General features: G+C 44.1%; 2 protein-coding genes across 2 annotated transcripts; both read right to left on the minus strand.

The window, feature by feature from the left end:
* Positions 1 to 1,209: 1,209 nt before the first annotated feature.
* LOC102710958 lies at positions 1,210 to 2,083 on the minus strand. The gene has a single exon (XM_040522261.1). It carries the CDS (start codon positions 1,996 to 1,998, stop codon positions 1,711 to 1,713), a length of 288 nt encoding a protein of 95 aa, XP_040378195.1. The 5' UTR covers positions 1,999 to 2,083; the 3' UTR covers positions 1,210 to 1,710.
* Positions 2,084 to 11,547: 9,464 nt separating this feature from the next.
* Positions 11,548 to 14,335, minus strand: LOC102711237 (laccase-10). The gene is made up of 6 exons (XM_040522761.1): positions 14,147 to 14,335; positions 13,827 to 13,978; positions 13,466 to 13,710; positions 13,220 to 13,348; positions 12,156 to 13,118; positions 11,548 to 11,995 (listed from the first exon to the last, which is right to left on the minus strand). Exons 1-6 carry the CDS (start codon positions 14,258 to 14,260, stop codon positions 11,865 to 11,867), a joined length of 1,734 nt encoding a protein of 577 aa, XP_040378695.1. The 5' UTR covers positions 14,261 to 14,335; the 3' UTR covers positions 11,548 to 11,864.
* Between the last annotated feature and the right edge of the window lie 251 nt (positions 14,336 to 14,586).

Here is a 14,586-nt window from a genome sequence, read left to right on the forward strand (position 1 = left end):
AATGAACTTATTTGAGACTGTTAGTATTTGTAGAACTTATTTGAGACCGTGTTAGTATTTCTAAATCAACCTCACCTATACCAAATACAAAGCTATATATTAAAATATCATTTATTTGTTCAAACTTCAATGGAATTATTTTGACTTTTCAAACCCTAAGGTATCTATCCTTCAATTTAATAAATTTTAATGTAATACTCTCTTCATCTCACATTATAAGGGATTTTGACTTTCTGTTTGTAATGTTTGACCACTCGTCTTATTAAAAAAAATTAAAAATTTATTTATTTTGTTTATTATTTTCTTTATTATTAAAAATAGTTTAATTATTACTTATAAATTTTTATATTTGTACTAATTTTTGAATAAGATGAATGGTTAAAAGTTATAAGTGAATAGTGAGAATCTTATATACACTGGGACAGGTAGTTGTTGTTAAAAATAACGTTTTTCACGGAGCAAATAACAGGGATAAAAATAAATCCAGAGAAAATATTTTTCAAGAAAGGACCAGATTGTAAAAATCCGAACAAAGCCAAAGCAGTGGCACTATCTCTCTCTCGCTTCCTACTGTCGTCTTCTCTCTCATGCACACTCCTGCACATTGTTTGATGCTCCAAACGACCACCGCTCCAGCTCACTCGCTGGCTCGCTGCAATTAACAATGGGTTCAATGCGTAGGATGACTGACGAAATGTGCTGCACATTAATTAGTACGCGAGGGAAGGAGGCTCTCTGCAGCCAGCAGCTGCGTCGTCTTTGAGCTCGCCGTCTACACGATGCAACGCATGTGTGCGTGTGCTTCCTCCGAGCCGAGGGAGAGGGGAGTGGGGAGCACCAGGTGCAATAATGGAGGGCGTCAGATGGCCACGCCGGAAATGGCAGTCCCAGAAGGGTGAGGACAAAGGAAAGGATGCCATCACCGTCGCCATCCCCATTTACTGCCTCTGGCTGCCTGCCCCTTCCTTGCTCATCCCAACGCATTTGCTCACCACCACAAACATCTTCTCCTCTTCTTCTTCTTCTTCTTCGCCTTTCGTCGGCCTTCCTCATCATCTCCATCTCTGTCCATTCCATTTCTATTGTGTTCGGCTGGATCTCTCTCTTAATTTAGGCAGCATCCTTGTCGCCACCGATTAAGCACAGAAGGAACATGCCAAGAAAAAGGAAGGGGGAAAATATATAGCGCGTAAGAAGCTAGGAACAAGATTTCGTGACATCATAGTATCTTGTTGCGTCTCATTTCTTTAGCTATACATCGGTAGTGACTGACAACTGTTCGGCCTTGTCGTGGTACAATAGTAGGAGATCCACTAGATTTCACTTCAGCTAGCTGCTAACCGCCCAGCTCCCCCTTCCAGCGCCTCAACAACTACCAGATCCCCAGCTCCTTTGAGGAGGAGGAGATCCCAAAACTTGTGCACAATACCACATCTAGCTTGTAGTACTAAACACTCTACTAATCACTAACTAATCAAGCACTAGCAATGATCAAGAAACACCCCACGAATTGATGGGAGGTAAAAAAAAAGGAAAGGAAAGGGCTCCTAATGAACACTCTGATCTATACATACTTCACCTAATTGGCCATTTTCTCAGTGCCCCCTCTCATTCTTCTGCCCAGCGGCTAATCTGGAGGCGGAGCAGCGTGGAGGAGGGGAGATCTTCCAGCGCCGGCCGGCGGCGAGAGGGAGGGGAGGCTACGTACGGCTACGAGCAGTCCTTCCAGCAGACGAGCATGGTCACGCAGCGGCGCATGATGTAGAAGCGCGCCCGCTGCTCCTTCACCAGCCCCGCGCACCGGCTCGAGAACGACGGCGCGGCGGCCGCCCCGCCGCCGCCGCCCACGCGCCCCCGGCCGATCACCTGCTCCCTGGAGCTGGCCGACCTCTTGAGGAACGGGTCGCCGCCCGCGCCGCTGCCGCCGGGGACGCGCCTGCTGCCGTTGTTCCGGCTCTTCTTGGAGAACTTCCACTTCTCGTCCACGTAGAACTCCATGGATTCGGCTCACCGAGCGAGCGAGCGAGCGAGCGAGAGAGAGAGAGGACGCTGTAGATACAGAGAGAGGGAGAGAGAAGGGTGGGAGGAGAGCACGGTTGTGGGGGAGACTTGAGGACTCTCGTATTATTTATAGCGGGTCACTGATGGGGGATGGACGAAATGGAGGGCCTGGACCATTTTGATGGAGGCTTGGGTTGGGTTGGGTTCCTACTGGAGTACTTTACATCCCTAAAATTTCTAGTCATTCCTGGTCACTGTCTATAGGCATTTGCTGCGTTGATCAAATGGTCGGGAAATCATTTTATCCGGTGTAGATTGCCCACCAAATCGATTGGGAGTTGTTTAGGGTTTTTAATAAAAAATCAAACGTTATATTTAAAAAAATAGTGTTGTGAATTATATATATATATATAATAAACTTCATTGAAAAAAAATCTAAATCATATCTGAATTTATGGTTGAAAATTTAAATTTTGGCTTATAAAAGCAAAAATAGTGGTAATTGTTTTTTATAATATATACCAGCTGAAGCCTGAAATTGTTTTGTGCTCATTACATTCTTCAAGTTCTATTTTTGGGTAAGTTACTTACATAAATTTAACAGTCTGACTGTTGTGTCCAGACATGTTATTGATATTATATACGATGTGCCCAAACTTTGTTTTTAAAATGATATTATAGTGTTTACAAGATTGACCGAAGCTAAAAGAAATCATAATTTTTACTCCACCCTAATCTTTTCGCTTTTGTTTATACTTTAAGCCAAAATTGAATTTCTCATCTTAAATTTTGAATTGGTTTTAAGGTTTTTTCACTGAAGTTTATTTTAGAACATTGACTTTTAGATCGCTATAAAGACATATATAAAAATATTATTTAAAATTTATTTTTATTTGTAAATATGTCGTTTGCCTTTTCTTTTTAAAAACCCAAAAAATGATCCCTGCTTGTATCTCATCTTAGACACCGGGAGCATGCTTCAACCATATCAAGCTCCCAAATGTTAAGAAAATACTTTGTGTGTACTTACTGTGCACACCAACTTATTACAAACATTAAAAAAACTCAAAAAAAATTATGCATGTACGTCTGATACTATTTCACCTGTATATTAAATACTAGCTTCAGGTTTATTTTCTAGCCTTGACTTTTATATTACTAACATTATATAAAAATTTTATCCGTAAAATATTTTTGTTTGCAAGTATGTCACTTGATATTTTTTTGAAAAAACCAAAAGATGGCCCCCTAAAAATCTAATTATACTATTTAAAGCATCATTTTTTTAAATGTTATCACTGTTAAAATATAATGAATCTGAAATCAAAAATTTTATATGAAAGAGTAGAATGTCATGTCTATATACCCAAAAAACGATGACATTTCTGCCCCTTCACCTTTATCTAAAATATAGTTATTTCTTCACATGTCCTATCATCTTAATCAATCATAATTATTTTACTACCTCTGTCCCATAATAATCTCATTTTTTGATTTTTGTCCAAAGTTTAACCATTCGTCTTATTTGAAAATTCCGTGCAAAATTTAAAAAAATTATCACACATAAAGTAGTATTCATGTTTTATCATCTAGTAACAATAAAAATAGTAATGGCAAAAAGAATTTAAATAAGATGAAGAGTCAAAACTTTATATTTAAAAATTAAAAAAAAACTTATTTCGGACGAAGATAGTATCAGAATTGGCGCAATTTCACGGCCGTACCGCCATGTAGTGCACTTGGTCAGCACGGGTAAAAAGAGGTCAAAACCCGTAATTTGGCGGACCCGATTTCCATGTGAGTTTAATCAACGCAAGGACTATGACGCCCTGATCCTTTCTAGAGGCCGATCAATCTCGACCGCGAGACCGTAGTGCCATTATACACAATCATGCATGTAATCATATGACGCATGATGCAATCCCCAGGCTAATACATGGCCGATTTCGCCGGGACAGAGAGAGAGAGAGCGCACTACGCGCCGCTGCCTTTTGCCTCGCTGATCGCTTCCCCCGTGCGCGATACGGAGGCATTGCAACCATACTGTTTGGCGTCAAGCGCCGGTGTCTTCAACCCCTTGCAAGAATCGAAAGGCCATGCGAGATCATTGCTTCTGCATCTTGGTGTCTTTCTCCCTCGGGGTGTCCCAGATGAGCTCCCGTGGGAGGGAGAGGGAAGATGAGGCGTGATGCTTTCGGTTTTGCGGTGTTCTTTACGGATGGCTTTGCAGTCCAATCTGGGCTGAGTCAGATGGGCCTAGAGACGGGGCCCCGCTTGTTCCCCCACGTACACAGGGGCCAAGTCAGCAGGGGATTTATTGCGCATGTCGCTTGGTGGCGTAGGCGCGTAGCCCCGGAACCACCGCCGTCTCTTCATCTCGTTCCCGTCCAATAGACATGTCGAGAGAGTAGAGCTGGTCAGTTCGGTTTCGATCTATTTGATTTTTTAATATTTTGATTTTTAATATTGAAAACAGAAATTTACACCGAAGAATTATTAACCGATCCTAAATAACCGAATTATTTCGGTTATCGGTTAAAAACCAAAGTTATTAACAGATCTTTATAAATCGAGGTGTGCGGCATCGAGGAGGTGAGGAGTGCCGCGCCGCCGCCGTCCACCGTGGACAAGAACTCAAGAAGACAAGGAGGCACTAGGGCTTCTTCTCGAATCATGGGAGATTAGAATCGAATAATGAGGAGGTACGGCCGCACAGGTCGTGAGACCGAGGCAGCGAGGAGTCAAAGAGTTGAGTTCGGTTAATTTGGTGATTTCGGTTTTTTAAAAATAAAATGCGATTAAAAAATCGAAACCGAATTAACTAATTTTTAAAACCGAAAACCAAAATAACAGTATAAATTGGTTATTTGGTTCGGTTTTGGTTATTATGTTCGGTTTTCGGTGAATCTGTCCAGCCCTACGTGAGAGATCCGTTTGTTTATGGTCCAGTACCGTCAAACGTTTGCTTACACTGTTACGCATGGTTGGATTAGTGTTGCAGCCAACAGTGGTGATTTTCACTGCTTGAAAACACTATTCCTCCTTCTTTTTTACAAAAAAACTTTATTTTTAGCGTGTTCTAAAATTTAAAACGATCTCCACATTTTGAAACTACAAATGCATTTATCTCTGCTTACCAAACTTCGCTGTAATAACTATTTAAGAAAGACAATGGATATAACACAGGAGAAAGTTTTATGGAAATGGGGATGGTACTTTGAGCGAACGCTGTGCAAATTGTTGGCTTCTTGCATTTCTGGCTCCGAATGATTCGATCATTTAAGAGTACTCCATTCGTCTCTAAGTAAAAAAAACTTTTGATTTTCGTGTCTAACAATTGATCATATGTCTTATTTAAACTTTTTCAAAAATTTTAAAAAATTAATCACACATAAAGTACTTGTCATGATTTATTATCTAATAAAAACAAAAATGTTAATCATATTTTTTTTAATAAAACGAAGAGTTTAATATTATAGGTAAAATGTAAAGATTTGTTTATTTTAGGAGGAAGAGAGCAGTTCTTTTGAGTTTTGATGATGAGTTGTTTGGCTTGCCGTGTGGACGGACGTGCGCCCCTCGTCCCGTCGTGCGTGCAACCGGCCGTGCACGCGCGTCCGCTCGGTTATTTTTTCCTTGCGCGATTCCGCACGCGCCTATCGGGATTCGGCCGGCCGAATCTCACGCGGTCGCGGGTCGCGGCGCCGAGCCGCCCACCCCGCCGCCCGCACCTCAGCAGCTAGAAGTGGTGACCGGGCGGCTGCGGCATCCGATTCCGCGGCTCGCACTCGCTGCCACCAGCGACCAGCCACAGCCAGGACCGCGCGGTGGGGGCACGGCGGCATGGACGCGCGGCGGGAGGCCGGGATCGTGGTAGGAGGGACGGACCATTGGACTGGGCCGAGGACGCGGCCACAGGTGGGCTCGCGGACAGCATGGATGCGGAAGCATTATCCTCCTCGTCGGCTTGTGCTGGTTCCCGAACACGAGGGAGGGATCGATCAACGTACCGGCCGGCGGCTGGTGCGTGCATGGGTGGGTGTACGCGAGGGATTCCTCGTCGTGGCGGCACGGGATGGCCACCCTGCCGAATCACGCCCCCCGTCATGGCCATGCCGCGTAGCTGCTGCGCCTGCATCCTTGACTCCTCGTTGCCTCGTTATCGTAGGTTTGCACGTCGGTAACGTCACCCTAGCTGGCGGAGAGTATAGCCTGTGACCTAGCCTTATCCGATCATGCTCTTCGAGAAGAGCAGCTATGGATGATGGATCGGATGCATGCATGGCGTCGTATGAATAGTCGGATCGGTGGAGTCAACAAAAGCACCCTGCCCAAGCGCGACCCGTCCGGATGACGGGCCGGGGCCATCAAGAGCCACATGGCGTATGATATGGCCTCTCCGCGACGAAATTGTTTCTGTCATTCGGTGCGTACATGATGCGTACCCATCGCTTTCGTCTCTCTGAAGCTCTGCCGTATACGTGACCGTGCGACAGTATTTCGAAGTCCATCTCTACATCAAAGCAAAACATCGATGTTACATCCGTGTAATGCACAGGAGAGTTGGGCCTCCGTCGGATGCCCTTCTGCTGCTCCCCTTCGCGTGTTGCCACAGCCTCCCTGATCAAGTGCGCACGCCGCTGATCCTCCCTGATCAGCTTCCCTCTCTCTCTAGTCGATCACCAGCAAAATCCCACCGTTTCCTCCCCCTCCCGGAAAGCGGGACTGCCAAACGGACGAGCTTCTCCGTCTGCAGCTTCTATAGGCAGTGCCTTTCACCAGCGCAGTGGTGAGTAAGTGCAGGCCCGTCTAAAAATTACCGTATACAATTTGCTAAATTTATAAATTAAGTTAAAAATTAGCACTAAATACTAAATACAATCTGTAGTATATATATACCAGGTATATAATCTGTGAAGTGTATGGAACTATGGTATACCAGAGCATATCTAACATACCCTTTATGTCCACCCTTGTGGCCTTGTACCAGCACAACTTGCTGGAAGCCACTTATTTCTTTCACAATCTACAACTAAATAAGTGCTTATTCATTTTGGAGGTAAACCAAAGAATTTTGGTTGTTAAGAAATAAATGCTATAAGTATAGTTCGGTTAGTAGGAATAAAGTATAGAAAAATCATTGAAAATTTTTCATTTTCTATAACTTGCAGAGAAAAAAAGTAAAGAAAAATTTATATCCATTCAAATCTCTTAAAAAAATTCTATAAATTAGTGTGTGTATTTCTGTTCATCCACTTATTCTATCTCCCAAAAACCGAACCAGCCCTAATTATAGTAGGTGCCGACAACTTGTCGCTAATTATGAGCTGTTGATTACCAAACCTGGTTACAGATCGAGGAAACAGTAGTTAATATACCGCTGTCAAATGTGTGGATGAAGAGATGACCAGCTAGACGAGTCCAAACTCCAAAGTACCAGACTTCGCTGTTACTACACACACAACACCAGACAACAGCTGCAAACTGCGCTGTCATCGACACGATCAAAACTCGATCCAGAGCAACACCGGTCATTATCCGCCCATTGTTACACGACAGCGGCACACAGGAGAGAGTGTCATCTTCGGTACAAACGGGAGGCCACGCGCCGGCACGTGGGACTGGTAGGGTGTGACGCCGACTCACTCGTGCTTGGTCCTGGTCGCTTCGGTCAGCCGGTCGAGCTCCCCGAGAGCGACCTGCTTTCTCCGTGCTCCAGGAGAGGGACTCCACGGTCGAACACACCGGAGACGATGTACTCCCTCCCGGATTGAGACTATTCACTCATAATTTTTTACTATTTGTCTTACTTAAAAATTTAGTGTAAATATAAAAATTTGTAAGTAATACTTGAACTATTTTTAATAATAAAAAATAAATAATACTTTGATTTTTTAAATAAGATAAGTAGTTAAACATTATAAACAGAAACATTATAATACGGAGGGAGTAACTCGCGAGAGATCTACCGTGTCTACGCACGGGCGTACCGTCCTCCCTGTGCCTGACCCCGACTAATGCTGTCTCCGGTCACCACAGATCCTGAGCTTCTTATCCTTTACGTACAGAGGTCATGCCCATTAATTAATTCACAGACGAGTAGATTGATCGTGTTCAAGCAATGCATTTAATTTGGAGGTGAATGGCGACTTTATGACTTGAAACTTGAAAGCTTAAGCATGTTCTGGGGCTAATTGAAGTTTTTATGTCTAGTCATATCCTATCTTTACTTGATGTGAGTGACCCAAGATGTGATCCATCTTCCTTATCTAAAAATTGTACTGAAGAACAAGTCCATCGATCGAAAACCTGGTCTGGGCAGAATCTTTCCAGCAAGTTCAATATAGCGGCCAACAACTGTTGTAACGCTATCACCAAGTACAATCCCCATGTGCTTTGCAAGTCTTCGTGATAATTTGCATCAATGGAAAACACTGTGCAACTTACTAGTCCTATCGGACGAGTCCAGAATAATGTGATGGAATGCATCATGCACGCGCCACGGATCACAAGCTGACACTCCAAATTCTTACTGGGGGAAATAGTTTTTATTTTCACACGGAAATAATTTTATTTCCATATGTTATATGGCACTAACTTGTGCAAAGTTTAATGTTGGGATTGATTGGCTATCGATTATGGTCCATTCAACCTGAATCATTACAGAACCTTGCAGCAACTGACACTTATCTGCAAAATCCATTTCTTGGCACAATTGCATCCGGCTTATTATAATACATCTCCCTCCAGAACATAAACATGTGTCTCTGTAGTGTTCATTTTTATTCTTGGTGTGTTTTGTGGTGCTTTAACCGAGTGCACTTTATATAGAAACTAGATGCTTTTATTTACCATAAACAAAGTGGGCATTATCTAAAAAAGAACATGTACATATATGACATAATATTGTTTAGAACAAACAAAGAACATATAACATATTAGACATTCAAAACCAGTGTGCAATCCTGGCATTCTTTTTACAGAAGCCCAGCACTGACACTCTGAAGACTACAAACAAGCAAACAGCCAATTCTTTAGTTATGCTTCCTACAGGAGTAGTTGGTATCTCGGCCCAGTGATCCTTAAGGTCCAGAGGGTAGTGATCGCAAGTTTGCAATCACCTGCAGGTGAAAAGGCTGAAGCTCTTCTTACACCCTCGGTCCATCAAGGCGGCCCACAAACAGAAAATCATACTATATTGATTTTTTATGAGACTGAAGGAGTAAGATTTATTTAAACTTTTAAAACATAAATTTACAGTACTGCGACTGTACATTTTGAGCCAAATCTACGCGTACCGCTATATTATTTTTTTGAATTAGGTACCTAGAATGTATTAATGGTCTAAATTTTATTTTTTTATAAACGTCAAATATTTATTACGGGAGAACGTAGTTACCATTAGCACTTTTAGCCTTAATCAGCACAGGTGACACGTATACACACCACCACATGTACACAGGGAAGAACACCATCTACACGTGCTTGAATCTGTCTAGCTATCTACCTCTATCACACCATCTACAGGTGAAATTTGTTTGTAGTTATCTACGTTATGCAGTTATCTACCTATGTTCTAATAGGCTCCACTCTTGGTGTACAATGCTATCGTGAAACAACATGATACTATGCACAATGCAGCTATACTGCTGGAATGGTTGCCGATGATCTTTTATCCTATTTTGAATAAACGTGGCACCTTCATAATTACGTGCTAGAATAGATGTGATCGTATAAACGCTATTTAGTCTATCTTTTATTGGAAAGATATTGGAAGGAGTTGGGTGTTTGCCCCATCACTTTATTTATATTTCTAGTACTAAATACTCATTGGTTGTGCGTCTAATGGGCACATGCCAGAAGATGTAATGCATTTTCGTTATCTAAAAGAATACCTCGATACTTATTAATTATATTTTATGATATTAAATTAAGAAAATAAAAAATTGAGAAAACACTAGAATAAATCGATAGTAAAAACTGATTAGTTCCAAGTTTCAATTTATTAGATCATACTATCTCCATTTCATATTGTAAGTCTTTCTAGCCTTGTCTAAATTCATTCGTAGATGAATGTATATAATTTATATATATGTCTAGATTTATTAGCATGTATATGAATTTAGATAATGTTAAAAAGACTTACATTGTGAAACGGAGGGAGTAGATATCTATAATCAAGAACATTTGGATGCTTTCGTTTTTATATAACTTTATATTTTGGAAGTAATAAATTTGAAAATTGTGCCTAACATGGACTCTCTTCTTTTATCGTAAGTGTGTATATTATTTCCGTTCCATATTATAAGACTTTCTGTCATTACCTAGATTTCATACGTACGCTAATAAATCTAAATCTAGACACATATACAAACTATATACATGAATATATGAATAAATCTAGGTAAATTCAGAAAGTCTTATAATATAGAACGGAAGAGTATATTCCAAATAAGCAACGCGTTTGTTACATAATGTATTTTTTTATTATTACAGTGCTAACCCATGGGTTGCACGGGTTGGTGACTAGCAATATCAAAAACGTCAAATGACCTCAAAGCACCAACACATGGATACATGTTTATAGGCACCTACGGTAAATCTGTGATGCAAAGTACGGTGTGATACATGCACAAGCACAATCAAATTGCATGACTACCTTATTAGAATAGATCATACTAATTCTTTAAATTACAATTAGAAATGACGTTGTAAGAGCAAGTTAACTTTAAGAGTAATTTTCCCATCCTTAAAAAAGTACCATAAGATATCACTATTTTGTAGTTAAAATTTGGTATCTGTTGGTACCTTAGATACTAGAAGGTACCAAATTTTACATAGAAAACGGTAGTTCTTCATGTTACTTTCTTAAAGATAGAAAAAATGCTCTAACAGTAAAGTCAACTTTATATTTTATTTAATAGATTGGCTATAAGATTGACTATATTTTCTATCTCCTATCTATTTCTCTCACGTTTACATTTAATGTTTTTTTGAGTATGTGTATAGCTATGAGCCAATCTCACTTTTTTTTTATTATTTTTTTCCACGTCAGCTTATGGTCAACTTGTAATCTACTGGTATGAAGTATTATACTTGCTCTAATTAGGTAGTAGGGGTATAGTTAGCGTTAAACTATGTAAACGAGACATCTTTTAGATAGAAAGGGGACCGTAAATGTAGCAACGGCGATAACCATGTAGCCTAGGTACACAATGAAAGAATGACGGTGTGGACATGGGCTTGTAGACTCCAGTTGCTAACTTTTATAACACCAGCTTTCTCGATTGATTTCGACTACGAATTTTTCTTGTACAGGTCAGAATCATATATCGTCCACGCTCTAAAACTAGCGCTAACCAGCAACTGCAAGTCTGCAATGCTTCATATGGCGTATATAAGTAATCAGCTCATCGAAATTGAACCCATCGTGGCCGTGGGTGTCAAATTGTAAGCGTGAAACTATTCTTATTTACCATATGCGGGCCATTTTATTTGCAATGTTAATTAGTGGTTACTTATAGTTGAGATTATTCCTAAACGAAATTGAAATTAAGCTTGCTACAATAGATGACATAGATTAAACCAAATCTACCCGGTGGAGTTACAGCCAACTTTAGGGGATCTGGACCCCCAAATCTTCGAACTAAATTACTTTGAAGAAATAAAAGAAAGCAATGGCAACCCCTTACAAGAATAAACAACCCTCTTTTAACATTTGGAAGAATGGAAAACGTACAAGACCTCAATCCTGGCGCGCTGTATGTACGTACGGCATTATCCATCGACAAATAATTAAGCGCAGCAAACCAAACGGGAGAAACGAATCACAGCCTCGGTCAATGTCAACGGTAGATCGATCTCTAGCACTTGGGAAGATCGGACGGCGGAGGCATCAGCTTCTGTTCAGGCAATGGGCCGTCGTTGACCACCCATGCCATCTTCAACCCCCAGCTAGTGTGCACCTCCAGGTGACAATGCATGAACCAGACACCTGCCACATCATTGAATCGTATCGTTCGTAAGAGAGGTTTTTTTTTTCTAATATATTGACGTGTAAGTGTTTTGAGCGTTCGAGAAAAAAAAAAGTAAGAGAGGTATTCGATCACAAAAACCCTCGGACAACATGTACAATTTGCTGCGGAGTTTCTCACCAGGATTGTCCGCGAAGAATCTGATGGCGACCCAGCCTCCGGCCGGCACGCCGACCGTGTTCCTCTGCACCGGGTCGACCAGGTTGAACTCCGCGGGGTGCTTGGAGGGGTCGTAGTTGCCGGTGCCCTGGCCGACGACGAAGAAGTCGAAGCCGTGGAGGTGCAGCGGGTGGCTCTCGGCGCCCAGGATGCTGGTGTCCTGCAGCACCACCTCCACGCTCGCGTTGTACGGCAGCACCGCCACCTTGGTCCCGTTCGACACGTTGGTGTTGTTGGGCGGCGTGCCCGTGTAGTTGAACGGCTCCAGCGGCACGGCGGGGAAGTCGGCGGTGTACACGCCGGCCGAGTTGGCGGAGTAGTGCGCCTGCAGGAGCGCCGTGGTGGGCATGTCGAAGGACACGTTGTTCATGGCCGCCGTGAACTTGGTTGTGTTGGTTGGGCCCTGGCACGTCTGGTTTCCCGGGCACGGGGTGGTGCCGAGCCCCACGGTGAAGAAGAATGGCTTGTCGACGCGCCGCGGCACGTTGGCCGGGTAGTCCGGGCTGGCCAGGCTGCGGAGCTTGGCGGCGAAGCTGGTGGCGAAGGCCGTGTCGTTTAGCACCGGCAGCGACGGGCGGAAGAGCGGGTGGCTCTTGATGTGGCCCGGCGGCGCGTACTCGAGGACGGCGGCGACGGTGGTGTTGTCGAAGGTGCCGGGGCGCCCAGTGGCGTAGGGGCGCGCCAGCATGAGGTGCGTGGCCGGCGGGCAGCCCTCGTCCGGCTTGGCGCGGAGCAGCACGTTGGTGGTCTGCCCCGGCGTGATCAGCACCACGTCCGTGTCGAACGGCTTGACGTAGGAGGCGTCCACGTCAACGACGGTGAGCGTGTGGTTGGCGATCGAGAAGAAGAGCTCGTCGTTGAGCGCAGCGTTGATCAGCCGGAGCAAATACGTCTCCCCGGGACGCACCTTGAGCCGGAACGTGTCTGCACTCAACCACCCCACATACACAAACAGTTTATCGATAGCCCATAAAACAACTAAAACCCTAAATGGGCCTTCCAAACTCACGGGCGCTAGCACTCACCTTTAGTTGAGCAGTTATACAATGGACCGGGAAGCCCGTTGATGGTGAACGCGTCGGACACGTTCGGCCCTCCTCCGGTCTGGAGCGCCTGCGCGATGATCGCCTCCGGGTCCGCATTAAACCACTCTCCTGCACCGTAGACACAGCAACGACAACACACACACATTACTACATTAGCCGAAAAAACACGTGCATCTGCTGCAAAAAAAGAAAAAAAAACAAGAAGAAACGGAGCACGCATCGCACCGAAGATGATGGGCACGTCCTTGTGTGGTTTGGGGAAGGGGCAGGGCAGGCCGGCCCTGGGCAGGATGACGATGGGGCCGTAGAGCGTGGATCGCATCCAGGAGACGTGCGCGTGCCAGAACAGGGTGCCCCTCTGCCCGGCGATGGTGAAGTTGTACACGTAGCTCTGCCCCGTCTGGATCGGGCACTGCGTCACGTACGCCGGCCCGTCCGACCACCCCGTCTGCATCTGCCTCACCCCGTGCCTGCACACGCAGCGGACGACGCGACGAATTGTCACTATGCGTGATCGCATTTGTAGCCAGCAGTAATGGTTTCTCCTCTATGAGATCTGTGGGTTGATCAAGAACAGGGTGCAGACCAGTGGATGGTGATGTTGTCCTTGATGCTGTTGACCACCTTGACGACGACGCGGTCGCCCTCCCTGGTGACGATTTTCGGGCCGGGGAACTTGCCGTTCACCATCGGGATGGCCCGGGTGTTGCACAGCCGTGTCACGTTCTGAAGCTTCACCTGCAAAGAGCAACCACGATCGATGAGATGACAAAAACGATATATGCTCCATGTCTCCATTGTTTCCATCAACGCTCCAAGCCTCGAAGACGAAGCGCATTATCAAAAACCGGCGCGTGAACGCACACATCAAGCTGCTCGAGATCCATGAACAGATACGGTACGCACATTGAAGGTGTAGTATCTCGTCGCCGCGCCGGCGAGCGGCAGGTGTGGCAGCTGCAGCAGCAACAGCAGCAGCGTGCTATGGAGGACGAGCAGTGCGAGGCAGCGCGCTCCCATTTCTCTCTTGTCGATCTGCAGTAATGCAGATGATATAGGGGAAGAGGTACAGGAACAGTTAAGCTAGGTGTAGAACGGCCAGTGCCAATAAGATGCTCCAGAAAGAGTTATATAGCGAGGACACTCCCTCTGGTGGTTGCAATTTATTAGGTGATGACATGATAATTCTTCGCTCTTTTTTCCCGACAATAGATTGAAGTAGAGAAAAAAGTCGCAGCAGCCCGGCGCTTTTGCTGGTCATGTACAAAGAGTTGGGTCGAGCTGGGTTTTAGAGTGCAGGCAAAGGGATTCTTCTTTTTCTGACACGGCATTTGTTTAGCACATTT

This window comes from Oryza brachyantha, chromosome 3 (genome assembly GCF_000231095.2).
Source record: "Oryza brachyantha chromosome 3, ObraRS2, whole genome shotgun sequence".
Lineage (NCBI taxonomy): Eukaryota > Viridiplantae > Streptophyta > Magnoliopsida > Poales > Poaceae > Oryza > Oryza brachyantha.

Coding starts and splice junctions, on each gene's coding strand:
- LOC102710958 (XM_040522261.1), bottom strand. CDS start 1,998: ATGGAGTTCTACGTGGACGAGAAGTGGAAGTTCTCCAAGAAGAGCCGG.
- LOC102711237 (XM_040522761.1), bottom strand. CDS start 14,260: ATGGGAGCGCGCTGCCTCGCACTGCTCGTCCTCCATAGCACGCTGCTG. Junction 13,979..14,146: donor CGAGATACTACACCTTCAAT/GTGCGTACCGTA, acceptor TGCTCTTTGCAG/GTGAAGCTTCAGAACGTGAC. Junction 13,349..13,465: donor GGACGTGCCCATCATCTTCG/GTGCGATGCGTG, acceptor TCTACGGTGCAG/GAGAGTGGTTTAATGCGGAC.